General features: G+C 38.3%; 1 protein-coding gene across 1 annotated transcript in view; it reads left to right on the forward strand.

Annotated features, from left to right (window-relative positions):
• The window catches only part of PPP1R3A (protein phosphatase 1 regulatory subunit 3A), a 63039-nt gene extending 39337 nt beyond the window's left edge, over positions 1-23702 (forward strand). The window contains exons 2-4 of the mRNA XM_075209013.1: positions 2454-2506; positions 2599-2711; positions 19693-23702. Of these exons, the coding sequence (XP_075065114.1) occupies positions 2454-2506; positions 2599-2711; positions 19693-22038 (2512 nt within the window). The 3' untranslated portion in view covers positions 22039-23702. The remainder of the gene's footprint in view (positions 1-2453; positions 2507-2598; positions 2712-19692) is intronic.
• The last annotated feature ends 280 nt before the right edge of the window (positions 23703-23982 follow it).

The following is a 23982-nucleotide window of genomic DNA, read 5'->3' on the forward strand; positions in this document are numbered from 1 at the left end:
GTCAGCCAGATTGCCAGATTATTGTGTGCCTGCCACTGTGTCTAGCATTTCCATTGTCCTGATGTTAAATCATTCTCCTATTGTTCACTATTATTTCACGTATATCATTAACTCTGTGTTTGCTGAACTAGAGACATTACTGCCAGCATTTACCAACACTGTGTCCAGCTCTTCTATGTCCTGACACCCTGATTCCCAAGACCCCCAGTCAGAAGCTTCTGACATCAATATTAATATGGACATTAAATACTGAAGATACTCAAATCTTAGTTTCATCTACTGTGATAATATCTCTATTTTGGTGCACTCCTGTTTCTGACCCCTTTATTGCCACCAGCCACTGGGGACCATTCCTCAGAGTATTAGCTGCACAGGGCTTTAGCAGCGTTCATTATAGCGTTTTATGTTATGTGACTTTTTGGTGAATCTGGAGCAATTTACAAATTAATTAAAAGAATCTCTGACATCGGGTGAATATCAGAATCAGCCTAATGAATTCACCCATCTCTAGTGATCAACTGTATTTTGTTCGGCCACCTAGTTTAGTTTATTTATTTTAAATTATCATATGGTTTCCTATGTTTGAGACTTCAATGTCAAGTCCACAATTGAGAAAGAAATACTGTACTGTAGCTCAAAAAGCCTGAGGAAGCCTTACTTGCCATAATTCGCAGTCATTCTACATAGATAACATGGATTCTCCTTCTGCCCTATTTCCCTCCTTTCCATGAACTTTATAGTCAGTAAGAGAAAATAATCAAAATTAACAGTAAATAAAATTATACAAGCCCTTAGCTATATACCATTATCTCCTACGTTAGAGCAACCAATTGACAACCTGCTTACCCACAGCCTTGGAGGCAGTCTCTCAAGCTCCCTGGAACATAAGCATACACTTCTGCACTCAGAGTTGATGTTCTATTGAAATTGATTAAAGAACAAACATGCAACTTCTTACTCACAGATGCCCCTGTATGTGTAAGTAAAAGCCATGCTATTTACATAGTAATTGATATATATTTATAAAAAGGTGTGTAGTGGCAGCGTTCTTCTCATTTTGCACATAATGGGCCTTAGTCATTAAGGAGAGCAAAGCAAAAGAAAAGAAGTAACTTTGCACCTGGGCAAAAGCATGTTGAATTGAAGGGGGAGGTAAATTTAAAATGTGGGGACAGATTTATAGTTGGGATAGGGTATGCCCTAGATCAACTTTAAATTTCAATGTAAAAATAAAGTTATCAAGTATGTGTGCTACATGACAAACAGCCAGTATTTAACTTATGTGCAAAATAATAAACTAATTTGCACCCCTGACATTGTAACATGGCTTGTCCAGGATCACATTTACTGCTTTTTTTGCCTTGCTCTTCTTAATGACACAGGCCAAATGCTTTTATGTATTTCTTAAGTTATACATTCATATTAAATCAGTTATAATTCACAAATATTTTACACATTTTACCATAGGATCAGTTTAGTCTAAAAACATCTATGTACTTATTTAATGCAAATTAATTATTTCCATATGTCCATATCATCTTACAGTACATAAAATGGCTTTGTTTGAATTTTCTGAAGACTATGCATTTGCATAGGAACACTATTTAAAAGGGAAAAGGAAAACGTGCATCCTCTTTGCCATGAATGTCTATGAATTGCTCAAAAAAATCACTGCTTCTTCATTTTTGCAACTTGTAAAATGTACCTGAATGTTATCATTTTAGGCTTCTCAGTAAGCAGAAAGATAAAACTAAGAAATCAATTACTAAGCAAGTTGCATGAAAGTTTATGTGAACTAGCAGGTAATTAAATGGCAGACCCTGGAAGGTTTGGAATTGCTGGTACAATAGGTGGAAAAAGACTTCATCCTGTAAAAAAATATACTAACCTTTGATTCAATGTTAAGTCTTAATAAATTACTGTCCAATCTCTGTGAGGTATACACTCATTTCATATTGTGTGCACACATTCTGGATTAAGGACTGAGTCTTAACCTCTGGCTTTTATTGGACTATTTCTGTTTGGATTTGATCTTTAATTTTGTGTTTTTGTTTTTTGATACATTCACTTATTCAGTGTATTTGACATGCCTATTAACAATATATTACTTTGTTACTCCAATATACTCTGTTTCATCTCTCTACTTCCATTCATAACACACTATCAGGCGCCTTGGGAATATTTTTGTATAGCTTCTATTGGAAGGGATCTCCCACTTCTCCGATATCCAGGCAGCCACCTCACATAGGTTCTACTGAAGCGTAGATACCCATACCTCTGTTTTGCCATACACTGATTTCCTGCATTTGCAATAAAGTATTCATTTATTATTTCTACAAATAAAAAAGTCATGTTTGTACATGTAAAGCAGTTCCATATTTTGTGTTCGTTATTTGCATATATCATTTCTACTATGATTCTATTTTGACAGTTGTATAATTTTCATTTTATAGTAAAGAAGATGAAGATTTGGATGTGTTTGAAGCAGAAAGTCCTACAGCAGCAGGTACTATGCAAAACTCTTTTAAATCTCTATTGTAAGTAAATAAATTTAAAATATGAGTGCATTTAACTTATTTAAAAATATTTTTTTTCCAGAAAGATATATTCCTACAATAATTTGTTCACATGATGAAGACAACAATGATGAAGAAAAAGAACATACAAGTGAAGAAAAGAACAATGATGAGGAAAGTGATCTGGAATTGTTTGTAAGTCTTTTGGGGGGGGGGATTTTGCATCTGTCAGTGTTCATCTTTTAATTCTAACAAATGGGGATAATTTACTTTTCTTTCATATACATGTACTTTTGAAAAGATAACGATAGTACTTTTTGCTGCATTTCATTCTTTGTTGGAAAGGTATGCCATTGTTATTTCATTTTGTGGATTCTTTTAACATCTTTACAAAGCATTGGCCTTATTGTGTGGGTTACAATATGCACGTATTAAATATATTCTTCCTATTTATCATGGTTAATGTGAAATGGATCTATTGTTCACTTTATATTTTTATTCACATTTTGGATAATTGTGTTTTTCGATTCAGCTCATTTTTTTTGTTCAAATCTCTGTTAATTGCCATTTATTTTTAATCTATTTTGCTGTTTTTCAGTATCATTGACTAAAAATTTAAAGCGAAACTAACATTTTATTTTCTATTGCCGTGGAAAGAACTCTAGAAATAGTTTCAGAAATAGCACATAGAAAGGACGATTATAGTGGAAAGCCATGTCCTCCCACTCCTAACCTCATGCAGTAAATAATCGCCAACAGCCTGTACTTGGGACTTGAATGGCTGTTCAGATCTGAATTCAGAGTGCATTGTTATTGTAGAATAAGAAATTGCCACCTAGGAAAGGCCATACAAACACACACATATAATAATTCCTGATTCATTAACAATGATATGCTGGCATTCAAACATTGAACCGTAGATACCTATTCAATATACATTTGGAAACATTGCTGGAATAATGAACCCTATATTGTGGAGCTGAAATTGTTATCTGTGTTGTTTTTCATCCCTAAAACTCAATGGCTTGTCACTTTTCACTGTGCTCTAAAATAAGCTTAATGAGTGCTTATAAGCACCAGGAAAGAATTCAGTGCAGAGTTCTTTTAAAAAAACAGTGATTTAAAATCCATGCAAAAAATATTGACATTGATTACAGTACACTAGATTATAAATAAAAGCATAGGACCTTAAAAGCAAACTTGACTTTCCTTTTTTCCATGATATTGTCAACCTGGATGGTTGGAAATAAAGGACTTTTGCGCCACATGTAGCAGCTCAAATAGTTATGGCCATACAGTTGTGGGTGTTGTTTTGCTCACCCAATCAAATGTATGAAAGGATTCTATTACAACGACTACAAATACAATGTAGTCCCATTCGACCAATATACAATGTAGATCCAATTCTAGCGATCAAAATATACACATATACTGTATAAATAATAAATACATGGATTGGGAATAAAATATTTCAGAGCACCTTATAAAAGACAATGGGATCTACAGTACATCCAGATGTGACATGCTCTTAGAGTAAAAATTAACCTTATGAACACATTTAAAGGTCTGATAGCAAAACGCTAGTTACATTAGTAACTGCAAAAACTGACTGACTTTGCAGAACTCTACCAGTTAGTTTGATTTTATACTGGTCTGTCACATTTGGATATCTACTGGATCTCAGAAGGTTCTATGACATATTGTTCCTGTGATTATTGGTGCTCTCTCTTTATTCATATTAAATACATACCCAATCTCAGGTAGATGCAATACAGTTTCACCTATCATTCAGTCTCACATTCAATTAATAGCCCCAAATGACACCAGCATTAAATTAATAGTCTCATCACCCCACCATTAATAATAAGGTACCACCATGAAGCCACTATTAAATAGTCATCACTCCACGGATAAATTAATTAATCATCATCACCATTTATTTATATAGCGCCACTGATTCTGCAGCGCTGTACAGAGAACTCACTCACATCAGTCCCTGCCCCATTATGTAACAAATGTAGACCATTTGTTTTAGTTTATGTATTCTCATGCATTTGAAAAATATGACATCCAGGTGAAAATCACAAAAGTGTGCATTGACCCACGGCACTTAAACCATTATATATTTAATTATTAATGTTTCACTAAAGCATACCATAGTCTTCAGAGGGGAGATTTTTATTCAATAATTACAAAAGAAATTGTAACACCTGACCAGAAGTTCAGATTCATTTATCATCTAAGCAAATATAGGGCATACCAAGCATATTACTTCCACACAGCACCTTATGGCTCAATGGAAATCTGAATAAAATTACTACATTTCAGGCTGACGTCAGTTCAATATAGAATCCATACTCTAACATAGCCATTGGGAAACCTTTATCAAAACATATAATTGAATGGATTTCAATTCTGCAAAACCCCTCATCCCCCAGGATACACAAACAGTAAATGTAGCCTAAGGGTGTGTCCCTTCATAGACCCCTCCTAGCCTGCACGCAGCTTCACCAAATGCTGGTGCTGTTCATGCAACATAGGAGGGGTGTGCCCTCAGCAGACCAATAAGAAGTTTTTGGTTCATGCTGTCACTTATATCCACACACAATTAAGCTTAGATGTGGCCATGATTGGTTGGCTGAGACTGGGACCCCTTGTGACCCCATGATCATCACCACCAGTATTTACGCCTTTATGTGTGTGCAAATGTCCATATTGTGTGAATTTGTTATATATGTTCATGATTGTTTATATCAGAGTTGCAACTATACTTCTAAGAGAAAGAAATTCCATTTTTTTTAATAGTGTTTCAATGTATAGATTATGGATTACAATGCATAATGTCATGAGATAATAATATTGCTCCTCATTTAAAATTGAGCACCATAAATTAATGTAAAACATTCCGAAGTGTAAGATATCACTTAATATGCAAACATCTAAATTACATTTAGCCCCAAAATATTATTATGCTGCTTCAAATTAATCCTATAAATCAATGTTTCCCATGGCTCTGCAGTCTATGCACCAGCTGCCCTGCTACTGCCTAACCCTAACCATGGACATTAGTGCACGGCTCTGGTCACTGGGTGTATAGTAATTAGTAATGTGAGTATATGATAGCCAAGATCATGGGATATGCTTTTAGTAGGAGAACAAATTAAATTGTTTATGCTGAGCCCAAAGCACAGCTGATTAATTACCATAAATTGTTTCACCCGTTCATTCTCTTATGCAGTCAGTGGCAGAACTTTGCATCGCTGGGCCTCATAGTAAGGTTGGGTAGGGACATGGCAATATAGCTGGTTCCCCGTTCTGGTCTGAGAAGAGCACCAAGGTGGGCTCTTCTGAGCATACAGAAGACTCTGTATTTCTCTGAAAAGAGCAGAGTGGAAGTCTTGAGCAGTGATGTGGTGGTCCCAGGGGTGCAATCATTCTCCCACCAGTGCCTCATCTCCAGTCCCTGTAGCGACTCCAGCCCCTGTACACACGGTAGTTCCACTAATGTATACAGTCATTTGATCCTAAATAGGTATAGGAAGTTAGTTTACTGAGAACACTAACAACATCAGATAATATATCACCCACACAAATTCCATCACCCATCTCCACTTAATTACACTAAGGTATCAATTAAAATAATTGTATGTAACACTGTCTTTGTAACCCTCTATTGTGGTTCAAACATGGAGATAGAAGTTCTGCTTTTAATAAATCCGAGGAAGACAATGGGTAAGAGCTCTTTATAAACTCAGTTATTCAGATCAACAAACTGTGACCCTAGCCAAAAACACTCTAAAACCCTAAAACAGATAGAATACTTGTAAAATATTACCAATCACACATACTCTACATACACTCTATCTGTTTTTGCAATAGATTAGATATTTAACATCACAGTGGGTGATTCATTTTTTGGAGAGTCACACTATCCCATTTATAACTAGTATTATTGTTGCTATTATTATTATTATCCTTTATTTATTATGCGCCACAAGATTTCCGCAGCGCCGTGCACAATACAAGCAGTAGACTATACAGGTTGACACAGTACAGAACAATAAACGAATAATACCTAGATTTCAGAAACTCCGGCATGGCTATTGTAGTGACGTTGGAGCAGAAAAACAGGTATAGAGACAGGAGGGAAAAGGGCCTTACTCATAAGAACTTACATACAAGGGAGGGTAAACATATATCAGGCACAGAGAGTTGTTTAGGGTATATAGCATGACAGGAGTGAAAAAAGGGTCCAGATGGAGAGAGGAAACGAGAACGAGCGGAGGAGATCAAGAAAGGGTTAGGTGGATGGCTGGCAGGTTTTAAGGAACAGATGAGTTTAAAGGAGCAAAAGTTAGGGGACAGACAGCATGGAGGAGAGGTGACAGTCATTGGTTGAGCACAGGGAGCGTGAGGGAGTGTGAATGGAGAGTAGGTTAGATATATAGGGGACAGTTGAGTGGGAGAGAGCCTTGTAGATGATGGTGAGAAGTTTGAAAATGATTCTGTAGGGGAAAGGAAGCCAGTGTAAGGCAAGACAGAGAGGGAAGGCAGAAGAGGAGCGTTGCGAAAGGAAGATAAGTTACGCAGCCGTGTTGTATATAGAACGAAGGGGAGCGAGGTGGGAGCGGGGGAGGCCGATAAGGAGAAGGATACTGTACTCAAGACGGGGGGTGATGAGTGCATGGATAATAATTTTGGTGGCATCCCGAGAGATAAAAGGCCAGATGCTGTTGATGTTGCGTAGTTGGAAGCTACAGGATTGGGAAAGGGATTGAATGTGGGGGGCAAAAGAAAGGAAGGAGTCAATGATGACATCCAGGCAGCGGAGTTGGGGGACAGAGGAGATGTTGTTATTAACAGAGATAGAGAGGTCAAGGTTGGATGAGAATCTAGAAGGAGGGAAGACAATGAGTTCAGTTTTAGCAATGTTAATTTTGAGAAAGCGTGAGGACATTCAAGAGGAGGTGGCAGAGAGGCAGTCAGATACACGTGAGAGAAGGGTGGAGGAAAGATCAGGAGAAGAGATGTATAGTTGAATGTCATCAGCATAAAGGTGATACTGAATACCGAAGGAAGAGATGAGAGCACCCAGGAAGGTAGTATAGAGCAAAAAAGATTCCATCCCTAAGGGACTCCTTCAGGGCGGGGGAAGGGGTGAAGGAAGAACCAGACGTGGATACAGAGAAGGAGCAGTTAGCAAGGTAAGAGGTGAACCAGAGAGGAAAAGAGAGAAGGGTTTGCAACAGGAGGGGGTGGTCCACCATGTCAAAGGCCGCAGATAGGTCCGAAAGGATGAGAAATGGCCCCTGCATTTAGCTGATAATAGACCATTAGTGTTTTTGGCCAGGGCAGTTTCAGTGGAGTAGAGGGGGTGGACACTGGTCTAGGAGGGAATTTTCTGAGAGGTGTATGTTGAGGCGATTGCAGACAATCTGCTCAAGTAATTTAGAGGCATAGAGGAGAAGTGAAATTGGGCATTAGTTAGCAAGTAATGTGAGATCGTGATTGGGTTTTTTGAGGATGTTAGAGATAAGGATATGTTTAAATGAGGAGGGGACGATGCTGGAGGAGAGTGGCAGGTTGAAGAGGTGTGCTAGGTAGGAGCAAGCAGTGGGGGGAGAGAATGAAGACGGTAAGAGGGGATGGGTTTGAGGTGAAAAAGGGGGTGAATTTCTTTACCCTGTTACGAGCCGTGGCGGTGCCCAGCCGCCGCGACTCTCCTACCTGCGTCCCGTCCGTCGCTATGGCGACCGGGACATCACTTCCGCCTATGACTCGGCCGTTGCCGGGGCAACGGGTAGACGCTGCAGCGCTACGTCCCGGCGGGGAGAAGCCGGGCGCATACGCTCAAAGAAAACTACACCTGGTGCCTAATTATCTAGGGGCAAGGCTGAGGATAATCAGACCTAGGCTCTGATTGGATGGGCTGACTACTTAAGGCAATGAGGTCTGCTACCTCATTGCCGGTTATAGCTTCTGTGCTCCAGTCTGCTGACCTGCTTGTTCCAGTTCCTGTTTCCTGTATCTACGTTTTGATTTCCCGTGTATGACCCTTGGCTTCGTATTTGACTTCGCTTGTGTTTCCTGTGACCCTGAACCTTGGCTCGTTTACCCGTTCTGCTACTTTGCCTGTGACCTCTGACCTCAGCTTGTTCATTGTTACTGTTACCTGCTGCCGACCTTTGACCTCTGCATAGACCTGACTCTTCTTGCCTGGGTTCTCCCCAGCCGGTACACACTTCACGACCCTCTGTCAGTCTGCAGCCCAGTCTGTCCCCACCATCAGGGGCTCCAGTGAACACCTGACTGGCAGAGTAGACTCCGGGTTGTGTTGTGCCGGCTGGAGGGGTTCCTAACACACCCGAAGTATTGCGGAAAGAGTTGGTTATTGGAGGAAGGTGGAGAGAACAGGGTGGCAGGAGAGGGGTGGGAGAAGGAGATGTTGAATCTGAGGGCCTCAATTTTGGAGGAGAAAAAGATGGCAAAGTCAGTAGCAGAGAGGGAGAGCGGGACAGGAGGTGGGAGGGGGGTTGAATGGGGCAAACAGACGGCATTAGAGGACTGAAAATAAATAAGGGACTTAAAGAAAGATTGCTTAGCGAGGGAGAGGGCAGAGCAGAAGGCAGAGAGGATAAATTTAAAATGAAGAAAGTCAGTGAGGGAGTGATCTCCTACAGAGGCATTAAGCAGTGCCAGAGCATTTCTGAAGGAAGCGGGTGAATTTAGAGAGCCAGGGTTGGGAATTAAGCGGTGCTGGCAGACAGATAACACAGGGGCAACAGCATGCTGGGCAGTGGTGAGGGAGTGGCTATAGATAGAGTACGCCTGGTCAGGGCAGACCAGGGTGGGAAGAGGGGATAAGAGAGTTTCAAGAAAGGAGGAGAAAAGAAGTAGGGTCAATAGCATCAATAGTAGTATGTCCTTTTAACCTTAGTGTGTGAGCAAAGCAGTTATTAATATACATAACTAGAAAGGTTATTATTATTAATATTACTATTATTATTATTATTATTAACCTTTTCATATTACAGAATGATTTTAGTCAGTGAATGCCTCAGTTGGACTTACCACAACGATAGTGCTGCAGCCAGAATAGAAATCGTGGCCCCAGTGATTTGAGGCAGCAGTGCTAACCATTGTGCTACAATCACTGTTTTATAATTGAACAGATGCATGGAAATCAGCCTGTCATGACTTTTAATTGTGTCGATCCAGAAAAAATAAAACAACCCTAGTGTGTGTTGCCATTTTAGCTTTAAGAGGGGAAAAAACAGTTATATCCCTTGGATTAATCACTCGCAGTATGTCCTCTATTAAATCAAGCACATATGCCATTTTTTGTAAGTTAGGCATCCCTTAAATATTCAAATTCTGTTCGTGAATGTAGTAAGAATATCTACAACTTAACTAGTCTCAGAGTAAATTAACCATTCCTATTGTCTTCTTCCTTTCACATTTGATGACCCTTGACCTTGAATATATTGATGCATATTAAGTAAACCACCTCTAATGCTCCTTTTCCGCAAAATAAACAAACCTATTTTTTCAAACCTCTCATAACTCTCTATTTTCTCTATGAGGTTGCCTGTCTCTGAACCCTCTTGAGATATCCTATCCTTCTTACAGTGGGCTACGCAAAACTAAACCCATATTCAATATGTGATCTAACTAGGCACTTGGTATTTCCACTGTATTTATCACCATTTCTCTACATCCTACCCTTTTATTTGCCTTTTCCAAACTTAGATTTCCCCAATTGTTTTCAATCTAATGTGTCAATAGTTTAGTATTACCAAAGCCTGGGTGAATAACATTATATCTACATATCTATTATATCTAATATCTACATTAAATTTCATATACCATTTCATGGTTCAACTTGCCTTTTTGTCTAAATTACTAACCAGCTCTTTGAAAACAACCACACATAGATTACAGTCAATAGCAAATATGGACACATTACTTTATAGGCCACCTACAAGTTAATTGATAAAAGGATAAAAAGGACAGTGCCCAATATTGTTTCCAGTTTCACACAACTAATAACTCTAGCCCTATCTGAATGTGTTCAATTTATAGCTACCATTTCAACCAGCTCCCTACCCATGTATATACTATTTCCACTAAACTCTCATCTAAACCCAACTTTTATGTGGATCAGCATTGAATACTTTTGTAAAATCCAAATAAATCAAATCAATTCACTATCAGTATCCAGTTTGAAACTTAATAAAAACTAATCATATTTGTAAGGCATGACCATTTGGCATGAGCCTATTTCCTGGTATTTTCCTCCTTTATTGAGATGGAATAAACATATTTAAAAGATCAACTTTCTTTATTTTCTACACTTATCTGTCCTACTTTATCTGGTAGTGGCTCAATATCTATATGTCTATATGCTATACATATCTCCAGGGATGGATTGGCCATAGACTTTACCGGGAGTTTTCCTGGAAGGCCGATGGGTCCCCCATGACGTCATGAGGCCGCTTGGGCCGCAGGACCAGTCCCATGCTTAATTATTTGGGAAAGAAGCTGAACAGGCTCGGCCGTTTACTGCTTTGCCTGTTTCCTTGCAGAGCCAGCGCGGCCATTTCTAAAGGCACAGCCTCTGTGCGCATGCGTATTCCCGCCCCCGCGTCGACCTCTGTGAGTGGTCTCATCTGAAGAAGTGCCGCAGTCTGCTCCTCCTGCTCCCCACATCTACCTCACTTTTGTTCCTGTCACTCACTGAGAAAATGACGCAGCCTGTTCTTGTACCAAGTAAGCCTGCACACCTTTACTTGCACTCTCCTCTGTTTTCCCCTCTGTTAGTTTCACCCTCTGTTTATGTCTGTACCACTCTGCCCCCACCATTCTGTGTCTGTCTTTGTCACCCCCTATCTCTGTCCCCCCTGTTGAGAACAGGAGGAACCAGAGGTGGAAACAGAGAAGTAGGAATGGGCAAGGTAGGAGGTGTTTCAAGAAAGGACAGTGCCAGAGAGGCCAATGGATAGCAGGGTGTGAAGCAGGAGGGGATGGTCCCCGGTGTCAAAGGCAGTGAAGAGGTTGAGGAGGATAAGAAGAGAGAAATGGCACCTGCCATTTGCCGAGAGAAGATCATTGGTGACTTTAGCCAGGGCAATTTCAGTTGAGTGGAGGGGGCGAAGCCTGATTGGATAGGATTAAGGAAGCAGTGTTTAGAAAGATAAGTGGTGAGACAGTTGCAGACAACCCTCTCAAGTATTTTAGACATAAAGGAGAGAAGAGAAATGGGGTGGTAGTTAGAGAGTGAAGAGGGGTCAATATTAGCTTTTTTAGAATGGGTGAGAGCATGTTTAAATGAAGAGGGGAAGATGTCAGTGGAGAGGGACAGATTAAAGAGATGAACAAGGTGGGAGCAGGCGGTGGAGAAGAGAGAGCAAAGGAGGTGAGAGCGGATAAGATCCAGTGGGTAGGTTGAAGGGGGAGAGAAAAAGTCTAGGAGAATGCTGAAACCAGATAATAAAATTTAATACAATCTCTTGCTACTAATATACATAATACCACAATTGATCAATATAAAATATGTTAAAAGGAATTAAAATTTGCAAATCAAATTGCATAAGCTCATATAGGAATAAGAATAGTAAATCAAATTGCATAAGTGCATATAGGAATAACTATTCTTATTGTTTAGCGAGGGAGAGGGCGGAATTGTAAGATGAGAGAATAAACTTGAAGTAAAGGAAATCAGCAAGGGAATGAGATTTCCTCCAGTGGCATTCAGTGGTACAGGTACACTTTTGGATAAAGTGGGTAAATTTGGAGTTGGTAGGGGCGGCAGCATCAAGAATAGTGAAGAGGGTGCGGTTGTAGAAGGAGGCCGCCTTGATGGGGCAGGCCAGGGTGGATAGAGTGGAGAGGAGAGTTTTGAGAAAAAAGGACAGAATATCAGGATCAAAAGTGTCTAGGTTGCATCTGATATGGGCTGATTTGGGAGTGGGGAAGGGTACAGGAGTTGAGGAGAGTGTGAATGAGAGGAGATGGTTACCAGATAGCGGGAAGGAAGAGATGGAGAATTCAGAAAGACCACATAGGTGGAAGAAGACAAGGAATAGGGAGTGACCAAGGCAGTGGGTAGGTGGAAGAGGTCCATTGTGAGAGGAAGAAAGGGCTTGACGGAAGCAGGGTCAGTGGGGTTATCGATGGGGATGTTGAAGTCACCTAAGTTGATGGAGGTGAGGTCAGAGGAGAGATGGTGGGGAAGCCAGGCTGGTAGATGAAAGGAAACACATAGAGGGATTATGTAGAAGAGATGGATAGATTGGACTTCAAAAGAGGATAAGGAGAGGGAGGGTTCAGGAGGAATGACTTGAAAAGTACAAGTGTGGGATAGGAGGATGCCCACCCCAAATCCTGGGCGGTCTCCAGGTCTGGCAGAGTCGGTGAAGGAAAGGCCACCATAGGAGAGAGCAGCATGGGAAGCAGTGTCTGATTTGGAGAGCCAGACTTCAGTAATGGCAAGTAGATTAAGAGAGTTGGATAAGAAGAGGTTGTGGATAGATGAATCAGGCATTCCAGAGGGCCTGAGAGAGAGGGAAGTGGGGAGGTATCAATTAGATTGGCAGGGTTAGCAGTGTGCAGAGCTGTTCTGGTTCTAGGGCGTGAAATGGGGCAAGGGGAGAGTAAGGGTATTGGACGTGAGCAGGAAGACATGGTAGAAGGAGAGAGAAGTGGTGGAGGAAAGGAAGAATAAAAGAGGAGGCAAGTTAGAAGGTGGTAGTAGGTTGGTAAACCACAAAATATGAGGGGGCGGTAGGAAACATGATGAGAGGTAACAAGGAAGACAGAGAAATATAAGAAGCATCAGCTTACAGTGTGACGGCAAGCAGTGAGCAGGGAAGAAATTTAAAAAAATGATTGAAAGGATAATGAAATAAAATTAGATACAATTACAGGAAATGAAAATGAGTAAATAAAAGTATGACATAAATGAATGGCAAACAGTGTAATTAGAGAAAAAATGATATGAAATTAAAAAGAGTAAAATAAATTATGGAAAAAAAGCAAGGCATAAACAGTGTAATAATAGCTACAATTTGGAATGGAGCATACGGTATCTTAAGGTGCAGACATGGGCACTATACCAAAAAAAGAGAATGAAAATAGTCCACTTGAGATTATCCGTGAAGCTCAATGAGACCAAGAGAAGAACAGAGAGTCCATGTCAGAATATTGGATGACCAGGAGAGGGGAGCGCTGGTAAGAGGTCAGGGTGGCATGGGTGGGGGAATTCCGATATATCACTGAAGAAGGAATTAGTGTCTAGAAACCAGGAACATCAGAAAATGATTGAATATTGCATGTTTCAAACTAAATATTTGGTCTACATTTACAAAATTATCTTAAGATTTAGGGGTAGATTTATTAAAGCTTCTGAAAAGTAAGAGTGGAAGAGTTGCCTATAGCAAGCAATCAAATTCTGGCTAACCTTTATCTAGTACATTTTAGAAAATTATAGCTAGAATCTGATTGGCTGTTACCTCCACTTTTCCTTTTTAGAACATTTAGTAAATCTACCCCAAAATATGACTATTTGTATCAGCCTCCACTTGTTATGTACTGTGTGTAACAGTAAGAAATAAAACTTAGACTAACGCGAGATTCTGGTAGCTGTAATTACATTTACTAATTTATTTACTAAGAACCAAGGAAAATATGGAGTTTTGTTAAAATGGTAGTTTTCATTGGACACAAGGATATTTATTTCAATGTTCCTGATTAAATTGACAGAAAATACAAGATTAAATAATGAAGTGCATTGTTGTCTTGCTTGCTGTCCTCCATTAAATAGACTGTTGCCCTATGACAATTATATATTGTTTTCATAGTTTGAGTAGTTTTGACAGAAATAGGCAAATATGTGAAAAGATGTAAATGATGCATATCAGATATGCTTTAAATTTAATTAGAACATGCATTTTTTCACTCATGTTTTATCTATGGACAACATGGTCCAAAAATTAGATTGACCATACATGGCAATCAGGTACAGCTACAACACTTTGCTAAAATAAGTTATCAATGCATTTTCTATACTGTAAATGGATCAGATAAGGTAGTAAAACAATTTTTGACCACCTCATTTGATTTTCTAGAGGTAGATTCTTTAGATATTTGCAATTTAGATTTGTACTTCGAACACTTTAATGACTTAAACAATGAAGCAGTATAAGACCTTGAAATACAGCCATCCAGCATTGTTGAAACCCACAGGCATTAGCTCACTAGACAGCTGAGCAGTTGACAAGTAGCATGAACCTTATGTTAGAAAAATAAGAAATTGTAAGATTTGCATATAATTACCGAGATCATGCAAATGTCAGTTATGAATATAGAAAAACACAGGCATTTCACTGTTAAATCCTGACAGTTGGCATCACTGAAAAGCTCAAATGCATTTGAGTACTAGTTGGCAGAAGGTCATTAAAACCGAATTTGCAGATACATTAACACTCTCACTGTTCTTTGAGTGATAGTTTGCTATTTATAGTTGGCTGAGAGTTTCCAGAAAACATACTAGCAAGATAAGTTGTAGTGGGCTTCCACATAAAAATTGCATAGAGAAGTATGGGATATTGAGCCTTTTTTAATTGATTTGAAAAAAAGCTATCAATATACAGTACATATGCATAAAGTTGAGATGGTTCTGACATGTGAGGAAAGAGACAGAAATTATAGTAGAATTTCCATTGGAATGACAAAATTAACTGCTTCCATACAGAAAATCAACATTAGCTAAAGAGAAATGAAAAAAAGAAGAATTTTCTAAACTTCATAAAATAAAGTCAACAGACTGGAAAAACCGGAACGCCTATAATTTACTTCCATTAGAGTAATAATTGTAATTATTTTTAGTTTTTCATATTACATACTTCATCTGTCATTATTAAAGATATTTTTGTTTAGATGGATAGCTATATAAATAGATAGGTAGATATTGTTAGCAATGGTGCTTCACAGATCTGGGCTCATGGGTTTGATTCTGGCCAGGGCTCTATCGGTGTGGAGTTTGTATATTCTTCTTGTATTGGCATGGATTTCCTCTGGGTGTTCTCATTTCCTTCCACACTCCAAAGACATATTGATATGTAGATTGGCGTCTTAACCCTAGTGCGTGTATCTGTGGGGTAGGTTGAAGCGCCATTACATAATAGGAGGGTGCATACCGCTGGCTGCTTTTTTTACACAAATCATGGGCAACTAAAACTAGTGGCATGCATTCTTACATCACATTATGTGCAACGTGGATCATTGCGAGGTTGGACACAATCGTATGAAAAAGGACTCAGGAGATGGAGGCAGCGATAGCAAGACTCAAATAGAGAAGAAGTGTTAGGACCGGACCACAAAAGAGGTCACAGATGCATGAATAGATATTTTGAGACAAGTGAAGAAATATATGATGTTTCAGTTTTATTAATCAAAGTATTTTATATTGCATTTTGTAAAATACAGGCAACTAATGTAGGGACAGGGCCCAGCAAAACATTTTGGGCCTGATTTATCTTCGGGTGTAAGTCCCTTTGCAACTTGCGTGTTGTATCTTGTGTGAAATAGCACTGCGCATGCTCACATACGGACATTATGCCAGTGAATGCAATTGCATGCAATTCATGTTTGAACGCAAAAGACACTTAAGACTGTCCATGACCTGAAGGATGAAAAAGAGGGGGAGGGGGCAAATGACCGTAGGCAATGTACAGTAAGGGCATGCCAAGGGAGTGCCAGTGCAGATGAGGCCGATTCAAGTCCTGTGTTTCTCTTAAGGACATCTTTTTAGCGATATCATTTGTACCAGCTGCAGGGCAGGTGTAAGTGCCGACTAATAGTAATGACTTACATGGCATAGTCCCTGTCGAAGTCAGCTTATCGGATAAAGTCATTTCAATTAAAGTCTAGCAAACTTGGTTGTCTTTGTGTGAAAAGATGCGTACGGTACGCTACGACGTAAAAGGGCACGCTACGGAGTGAAAGGGCGTACGCATCTACTACACGTGGCAGCAACAGTAATTGGTCTTTTACCATACATTCGCACTAACACGCATACTTATAAAATAGTATACATTAATGGTAGTTGCAACACATAGTCAGTTATGTCAAAATATAGTAGTATTTATATGTTATATTAGAGTTACATGCATATTAGTGAAATACACGGAACAGGTTGAAGGAATCACATCATGAGTGGTATCATAATGAACCTTGTTACATATCCTACTGTTTGGTTCACTCTGCGAGGGAATCGCAGAGTGCATACGCAAGTTATGAATGATAGGGAATTATGGACTATTTAAGACTAAGGAATCTTGGCGGGAAGAGCCGAGCATACCCCCTGGAGAGGTGACCCCCTCCTTTGGATTCCTTAGGATGAACCAGCCAATGATTGACAACCCCTTGGACATTCCTGAGACCTGGACCAATAGATGCAAGCTATACCATCTTCATTGTATTACTGTATTTGATTGTGTATATAAGTAGCAGCTTGTGATCCAGTGTGCAGACATCTTGTCCCCAGACTTCAGGATTGAATGACTGCACTGGATCCAGAGCGCCTGCGATAAGTAACGGCTGTATTTACTATTACTTCGCTTGAGCATATTATTCTACTTATTGCGAATAAATCTTTGTGCTTTGGAAACACAAATCGAGGTTCGACAATCGTTATTGGTTAGCGACAATACGCACATAACATCCCTGTTTTAAAAACTACATGTATGCATGCCAGTACTTAGCACAGAACATGTGTTTGCAAGTAAGATAGATTAAAAAAGCATTTATGTACAGTACACATTAAGAACATCCAGATTTATATATTTACCAATAAAAACAAATTAATATTTTATTTTATTTTTGTATATATATATATATATATATATATATATATATATTAATAGTTATAGCATTAGGAGTTGCTAATTTATGTTATAATATATTTTTTGTACATGCATTCTGATAGGATTTTTTTTTGCATATATGCATGTGAGTATCCTTCACTCTGATCTGTCTGTCTACATATGGCAAGAAAAGTTTAGCCAGAAAGTACATTCAAATGGAAATGAGGAAGGACACCCAGTTAATATAAATAGTGAAGGTCAGTTATGGTTGCCAACAGCTTATTGTTTTAAGATTTCTACATTGACTGGTACATGTTTTGTGTCTTCGCCTTCTGCTTTCTCTCACTATCATTCTATTTTGTTGAAATCTGAACTGAAAATTTGTTTTCCACTGATGGCCACTAGTGGAGTACTGCTTTTGTCCCATCATGAACATTGATTTGCGCAACCACACTTAAATATCCACCAAAGCACATAGGTTCAAGGAGCAACATGGCAGCATTTGTGGAGGAACTGAACGGAGTTGGGAGGAGTGAGGGTATTTATTGCTTAGCAGATTGGGTGAACTGGAGCACCTACTGTTTTCCAGAGCAGTATACAAACTTTATTTATTTTTGCACTGTTGAAATGGTGACATTTTATGGTTGTCTTCTGCTTTGTGGAGGGGTGCATGGCCATTTACAGTCTGCCAACTCTGAATTGGTTCAAAATTCAGAGTTGGTGATTCTCCTAGTTCTAGGATATACATATATATAGTGTCTTCATGTTGTCCTTTAGCAGAGAAGCACTTACTTAGTAGCGTTCCGAGCAATTTGACATTCCCATTGTAACCTCATTCTTAATTTAAACCGTAAATGAGGCTAAACTGAGCAGTATTTTAGGAAATAAATAGAAAATATCAATTTATTGAAAAGGGTGTTTCCAAAGTGGTTGGACTGTGATATGATATACATTTAGATTGTGTTTCTATACACCTAGGCATATTTCTAGTCTGTGGTGGTTTCTCCTGAGAGCAGAGAGTAGATGTATACCTTTATGTGCACTGGGAGGACCATCTGGGTGTACTGGTGCTAATTCAGGGTGTTTTGTGAGCTTTATAAATGAAGACCATTGACCATGTGTGTGTATGGTCATTGACCTATCACCAAGGGCAAAATGTCCCCATTACTTTGCTATCTTGTCATTTAGTATGCTAGCCAAATATCTGTACCATCTGTATCATTAGGTCCTGCATATATGTGGTCAAATTGGCCACAGATCTGGTTATTGGCATTTGAAATGAATAACCAGATTATATGTGTGGCATTTTTAGGATTTCTTGTCTAATAATCTGTCTAATTTTCCCATCTGAGACATATTGTTCAAGTAAGGTAAGCTTCATTCCATCTGGTACGCCCACCTGTGTGACTCTAAAAGATTATGGGCTAGATTTACTAAGCTGTGGGTTTGAAAAAGTGGGGATGTTGCCTATAGCAACCAATCAGATTCTAGCTTTCATTTATTTAGTACTTTCTACAAAATGACAGCTAGAATCTGATTAGTTGCTATAGGCAACATCCCCACTTTTTCAAACTCGCAGTTTAGTAAATCTAGTCCTATGCCTAATTTGCATTGTGCAAAGTTAAATAAACCGGAGGTGTAATTACCCAAACCAAATCACACTCAACATAAAATGGTAATTCAGTTATATTCCATATTTGTTGTTACATTGAAAATATTCATATGATAAATAGTAGAAACAATTAAAATCAACAACATGTATACTTAAAATAAATCAAGATATACCTTTTGTAAATACATGTATGTGTATTTAGATTAATACAAATTTTTAATAGTGCTACCATTTTTAATGAATTAAGAAAAGTGCATTCAATTCCCTCAGCTATCAAGCCCAGACACATGCAGCCCTAACTATCATGAGCTGCAACCCATCTCCTACATGTACCATGGCCAACATTCAGAGTGCCTGGAATGTAATGACAGGTATGATTCTAGGTTCTTTACTAGTATGGGGATTGATTGACATGTATTAACCTGCTTGTTATGCATAGGTGACTGAAGAATGGTTTATGTGAAGATATGCAACTACCCTCTTACAATTATTGCATCCTACAGATAAAAACATGTCTAAATCATTGTCCTCTAACTGCTTGAGCATTACCCTATTTTGGAAAGCATAGGAGGATTGTTGCACCTATTTGGAAATGCAGTTTATGTCATGCATATCCCAAACTATGCTGTGTTCTTTCCTTAAGAAAGAACCAAAAATAATATTTTTTTTAATTATATTTTTTTGCCTTTTTTCATTCCAGCTAAGTCAAAAACTCATGAAAGCCAGCATCACGTCTTCTGAAGAGAAGCTCAGCAGTGGGTATTCCGAACAAACAACTGTACCAGATGAAAGGCAACTAGACGATGAAATGAAATATTTTAGTGATAATTATTCTGGCATAATAGACTATCGTCTACAGGAGCCAGAAGAATGTAATAATAGTGGGGTGTACTTTCCAATGGCTGAGACCACCTCATCACTGGTAGCTGAGGACTTAACACCCATGGCAAGTGATGATTATCATTCTGAAGATCATAAGGTGTTATCACAGGAATGTGTATATAAAACAGAAGAGCGAGCAGTATGTTTAGATGATACAAATGCAACTAACCAAATATCTGAACTTGTACAAATTCCACCTGGTGTTAAGAGTCATTTACCACAATATGAATCAGGGCAATGGTCAACGATTGAGGAGCAGATTAAGGACTCCAAAAGTAACATTTGTCTCAAAACATCAGAAACTCCATCTTGTCCGCGAGTTGAGACAATACAGTTAACAAACATTTTGGATGATAATGCTAATCTAAGTTTCAGTCAAAATATAGGTAATGTGCCATATTTTTCAACAGATGACACAGAGGGAATAAAAGATGAGCAAAGGGAAATAGGTAAAACTGAGTCAATGGAAAATAGGTTTTCGGATAACAATGTTTCCATTTACAATTCAAAAGAGAGTGATGCACTTCTGTTGGTAAGTACAGATAATACGGAGCAGGAATGTCCCCTATCAATTTCAGAACTGGAAGACTCTCAGGATCTTTCACATAAATGTGAACCTTCCAACAGTGCTTTTGATAAAGAACATACAGAATCAAATGAAGCAATCTGTAGTCTTGCTTCCACAAGTGATGCTTACCTCTTTAAAGAAAGCCAAGTGAAAGACACAGGGGAAGAAAGGAGTCTCTTTACTTCTTTTTGTAAAGATCCTAAAACTGTAGATCACATCAGTGAGATATCCGATGAAAAACAATACGTTGCTGCTGAAAAGGAGACCGACCTTCCTGATTCTCCAACTATGTCTGCTCTAGTATCCCAACAATATTATGATATGACGCAGGATAGCAGTTCTAGTCACTGTGATCATAAAAATGACAAAAAACATGCCATAGATGATAATAAAGATGTGGTTTTATCAGACAATGGTGAACAATATGATTTTAAGTATCCCCTGTATAGAGAGGAAGAAATTATTATATATGAAGCAGACAGCACAACACCTATAACATATGGTTTAAATGATTTTACAGAAAAGGAATTATCTTGCCAAACAGTATCATTGCCTGAGTGTCCCTCCTCTATAGCATGTACCACAGCTGAAAATGTGACCCATAGCACATTGCATGCATGGAATGAAATGCTGGGATGCCTTCCAAGTGATGTGACACAGGGAAACAAGGTCATCATTACTAAGATAACGGAGGAAAAAGGTCAAAGTGATACACGTTCTCAAGGTAAAGAAGACCGCAAGCCATCATATATGGATATTGGTGATAGTGGTGAGGTAACAGGCCAAAAAGCAATTGGTGAAGAGTCGGAACAGAAATGTATCCTTGTTTCAGAGGCAAGGATAGAACTTTCTAGTATAAAAAATGAAGATATCCATATGTCCCCTGGCAAAGTAAGAGTTGATAATAATGGAGAGGGTGAAAAGATAAATACCTGTAAATTAAAACATTTTTCTGAAGATGATATAATTCATGAGGGTGGTGAATATGTTTCCAAAGAACAATATAAACTTAGTTGTAAGCATAGGCCAAGTAGTTTAGATGCAGAAAGTGAAGTAGATGTCGAACCTATAACCCAATCCAGTAATGACTTTGCGGAATTAAGTGATGATATAGATATAAGGTTGGGGGATGACTTCAAAATTAGTTCCACAGCTAAAAAAGAAGCTGTAGAATTCACAGACCTTCTAGAGCTAACTATAACAGAGGATAGCATAAACATAGACAATATACACTCTACCAGAGAGGAAGGGAATATAGGACCATCTATACTTATCAGTGAGCCTGATGATGAAGGGGCAGCTCAATGCAGAGAAACAGAAGAGCAAAATAAACCAGAGGAGACACAACAATATTATTACCGCTTTGATGATCATGAAACACATCCTGACCAGCAAATTCAGTCTGAAGCAAAGGACGCAGAGCCCTTAAATATTAATCATGTAAGCTCCAAGGTATTGTGTTTTATTATGTTTATAGTGTTTGCTGGCCTTATGTATCATTATGATTTCTTGGTATGCTTTGCCCTCTACCTTTTCTCATTATACTGGCTGTACTGGGAAGGAGACAGAGGTGAAAAACCTATTAGAAAGGAGTAACAACAACAATTGCCTACAAGATTTAATTAGCAAAGATGTATTATGACAAGGGATTAGTGGACTGTGGTGGACGTACTTATTCAATTTAAGAGATCAGCATTCATCATTGATCATTATTTGAGAAAGGACCATATTATAAAAATATTTGGAATTGTAAAATACTGAAAAATATCAGTCACAATCTAGGACAGCAGAAGTTCAATATTTTCCATGTTTTTTGTCTAGTACAGTAAAACTCAACCCTGTCCCCAAGGCACATTAAGAAAGCATGTTTTATTGATGTCCTAGCAGTGTAGGTAGACTAAAGCAAACATATATATTGATACAGGCGGACTAATTCAAACTATTATTGACTCAACCAATACAATCACTTGTGTTTCTGTCTATTTTACAAAACATTCAATGTGGGGGAAGTGTTTAGAGGACAAGGCTGAGTATATAATGTACTTATTTTTGTAATCAGTGTTTTGTTACAAGATTGGCATTACTTGTATTTTATGTTTGTTTTCTTTGACAGAGTGATATGTGTTAAACTTACAGATCCTTCAATTTAATTGAGATTGTGTGATATTAGGCTAATGTGTTGTCATTTAAGTTAAAGTACAATATTATATACATGTGATGTTATGTTCCTTGTGTAACTGCTACAATAACACTACCTTCTTGAAGAAATTGACAGACTAAAGAATGGTACCTTACAAAGAACACTGTAAAGGCTAAACAGTAGTTTATATTAGTATATGTTAGACATGTCTTAGATTTACTAATAAAACATCTACACAACTGGGTTATGAAAGTGAAAATATGCAGCAAAATTAAGGTTACTGATTTTTTTAGATTAGTGTTGAGGTGTCAAGTGTCATTTTGACATACAATTGTGTTACATATTCGTTTCACTTCATTTCAATTGTTATGTTTTCACAAAGGTTTTGGAAAGATATACATATCTACAACTTAATTTCAATAAAAATACAGGTACCAACTAAACAATGTGAGTTTCATGATTGAAACTATATTTTGACATAAAGTAGCAATTTAAGCATATAAAGAATATTGTGTATACTGCATTAACTAACCTGATTGCATTTTTTTGCACCTCAGAGTGGACATGCTACCATTTTATTCCTTTACTATATTTTGTCTTGTGAACTATGTAGTTACCAAAAGAAATCCCAGGTTCTTCCATAACCACAATTACCCAGAAGAGAACATATTACATGTATAGAGAAGTTGGCCTCTATAACCTAGCAGCTTGACTCATCTGAGTTGAGATTTCAGACAGCACTACAATTGCACTTGAAGAGCCTTTCTCTATACCTCTAACGCTGGATGGTCAGAAGGCAGCTGGCCCGGAAGAGAGCATAGAGCATAAACAGCACATTAGATCCCGGCAAACAGGGTCAAGGCGCTATGTAGTAAAGCTTTAAAATGACATTAGAAGATATAGTGACAGGTCCTATTTCAAAGCAGCATAAAAAAATGTTAGGAATTGCTTATGTACCTGGCAATAATGATAAAATTTAACTTTGCTCAAACATATGTGTTCAGATCTGTTCTCCCTAATTTTTAAGACACAATATATAGAAAACTTTATTTTGAAGTGTTATTTGTTTCGTTGATCTCGTCCCGTTCAATGCAACAGGGGTGTTTTCATGTTCAAGAAATTACTAATTGAAAATAAATTGCTTGACAATGTTTAACAACTTTTAATAATCGTTTGACCAATATTTGACTTTCTTCCAGTGTTTATGCCAATTTTTTAGAGCATCATCCCTTCACTTGTTAATGTTTGCACACATAGAAAAAGAGGAGGCTGTTAGGGCTGAATAATTTTCCTTGTATATGGTGTATTTTTCCCTTAACCAACTAATTAGCTAGAATAGGTAATATCTGAGGGAAATTATTTTATTTCTATGTTGCTTTCACCATTATTATTATGCAGGC

The sequence above is a fragment of the Mixophyes fleayi genome, chromosome 4, assembly GCF_038048845.1.
Source record: "Mixophyes fleayi isolate aMixFle1 chromosome 4, aMixFle1.hap1, whole genome shotgun sequence".
Classification (NCBI taxonomy): Eukaryota; Metazoa; Chordata; class Amphibia; order Anura; family Limnodynastidae; genus Mixophyes; species Mixophyes fleayi.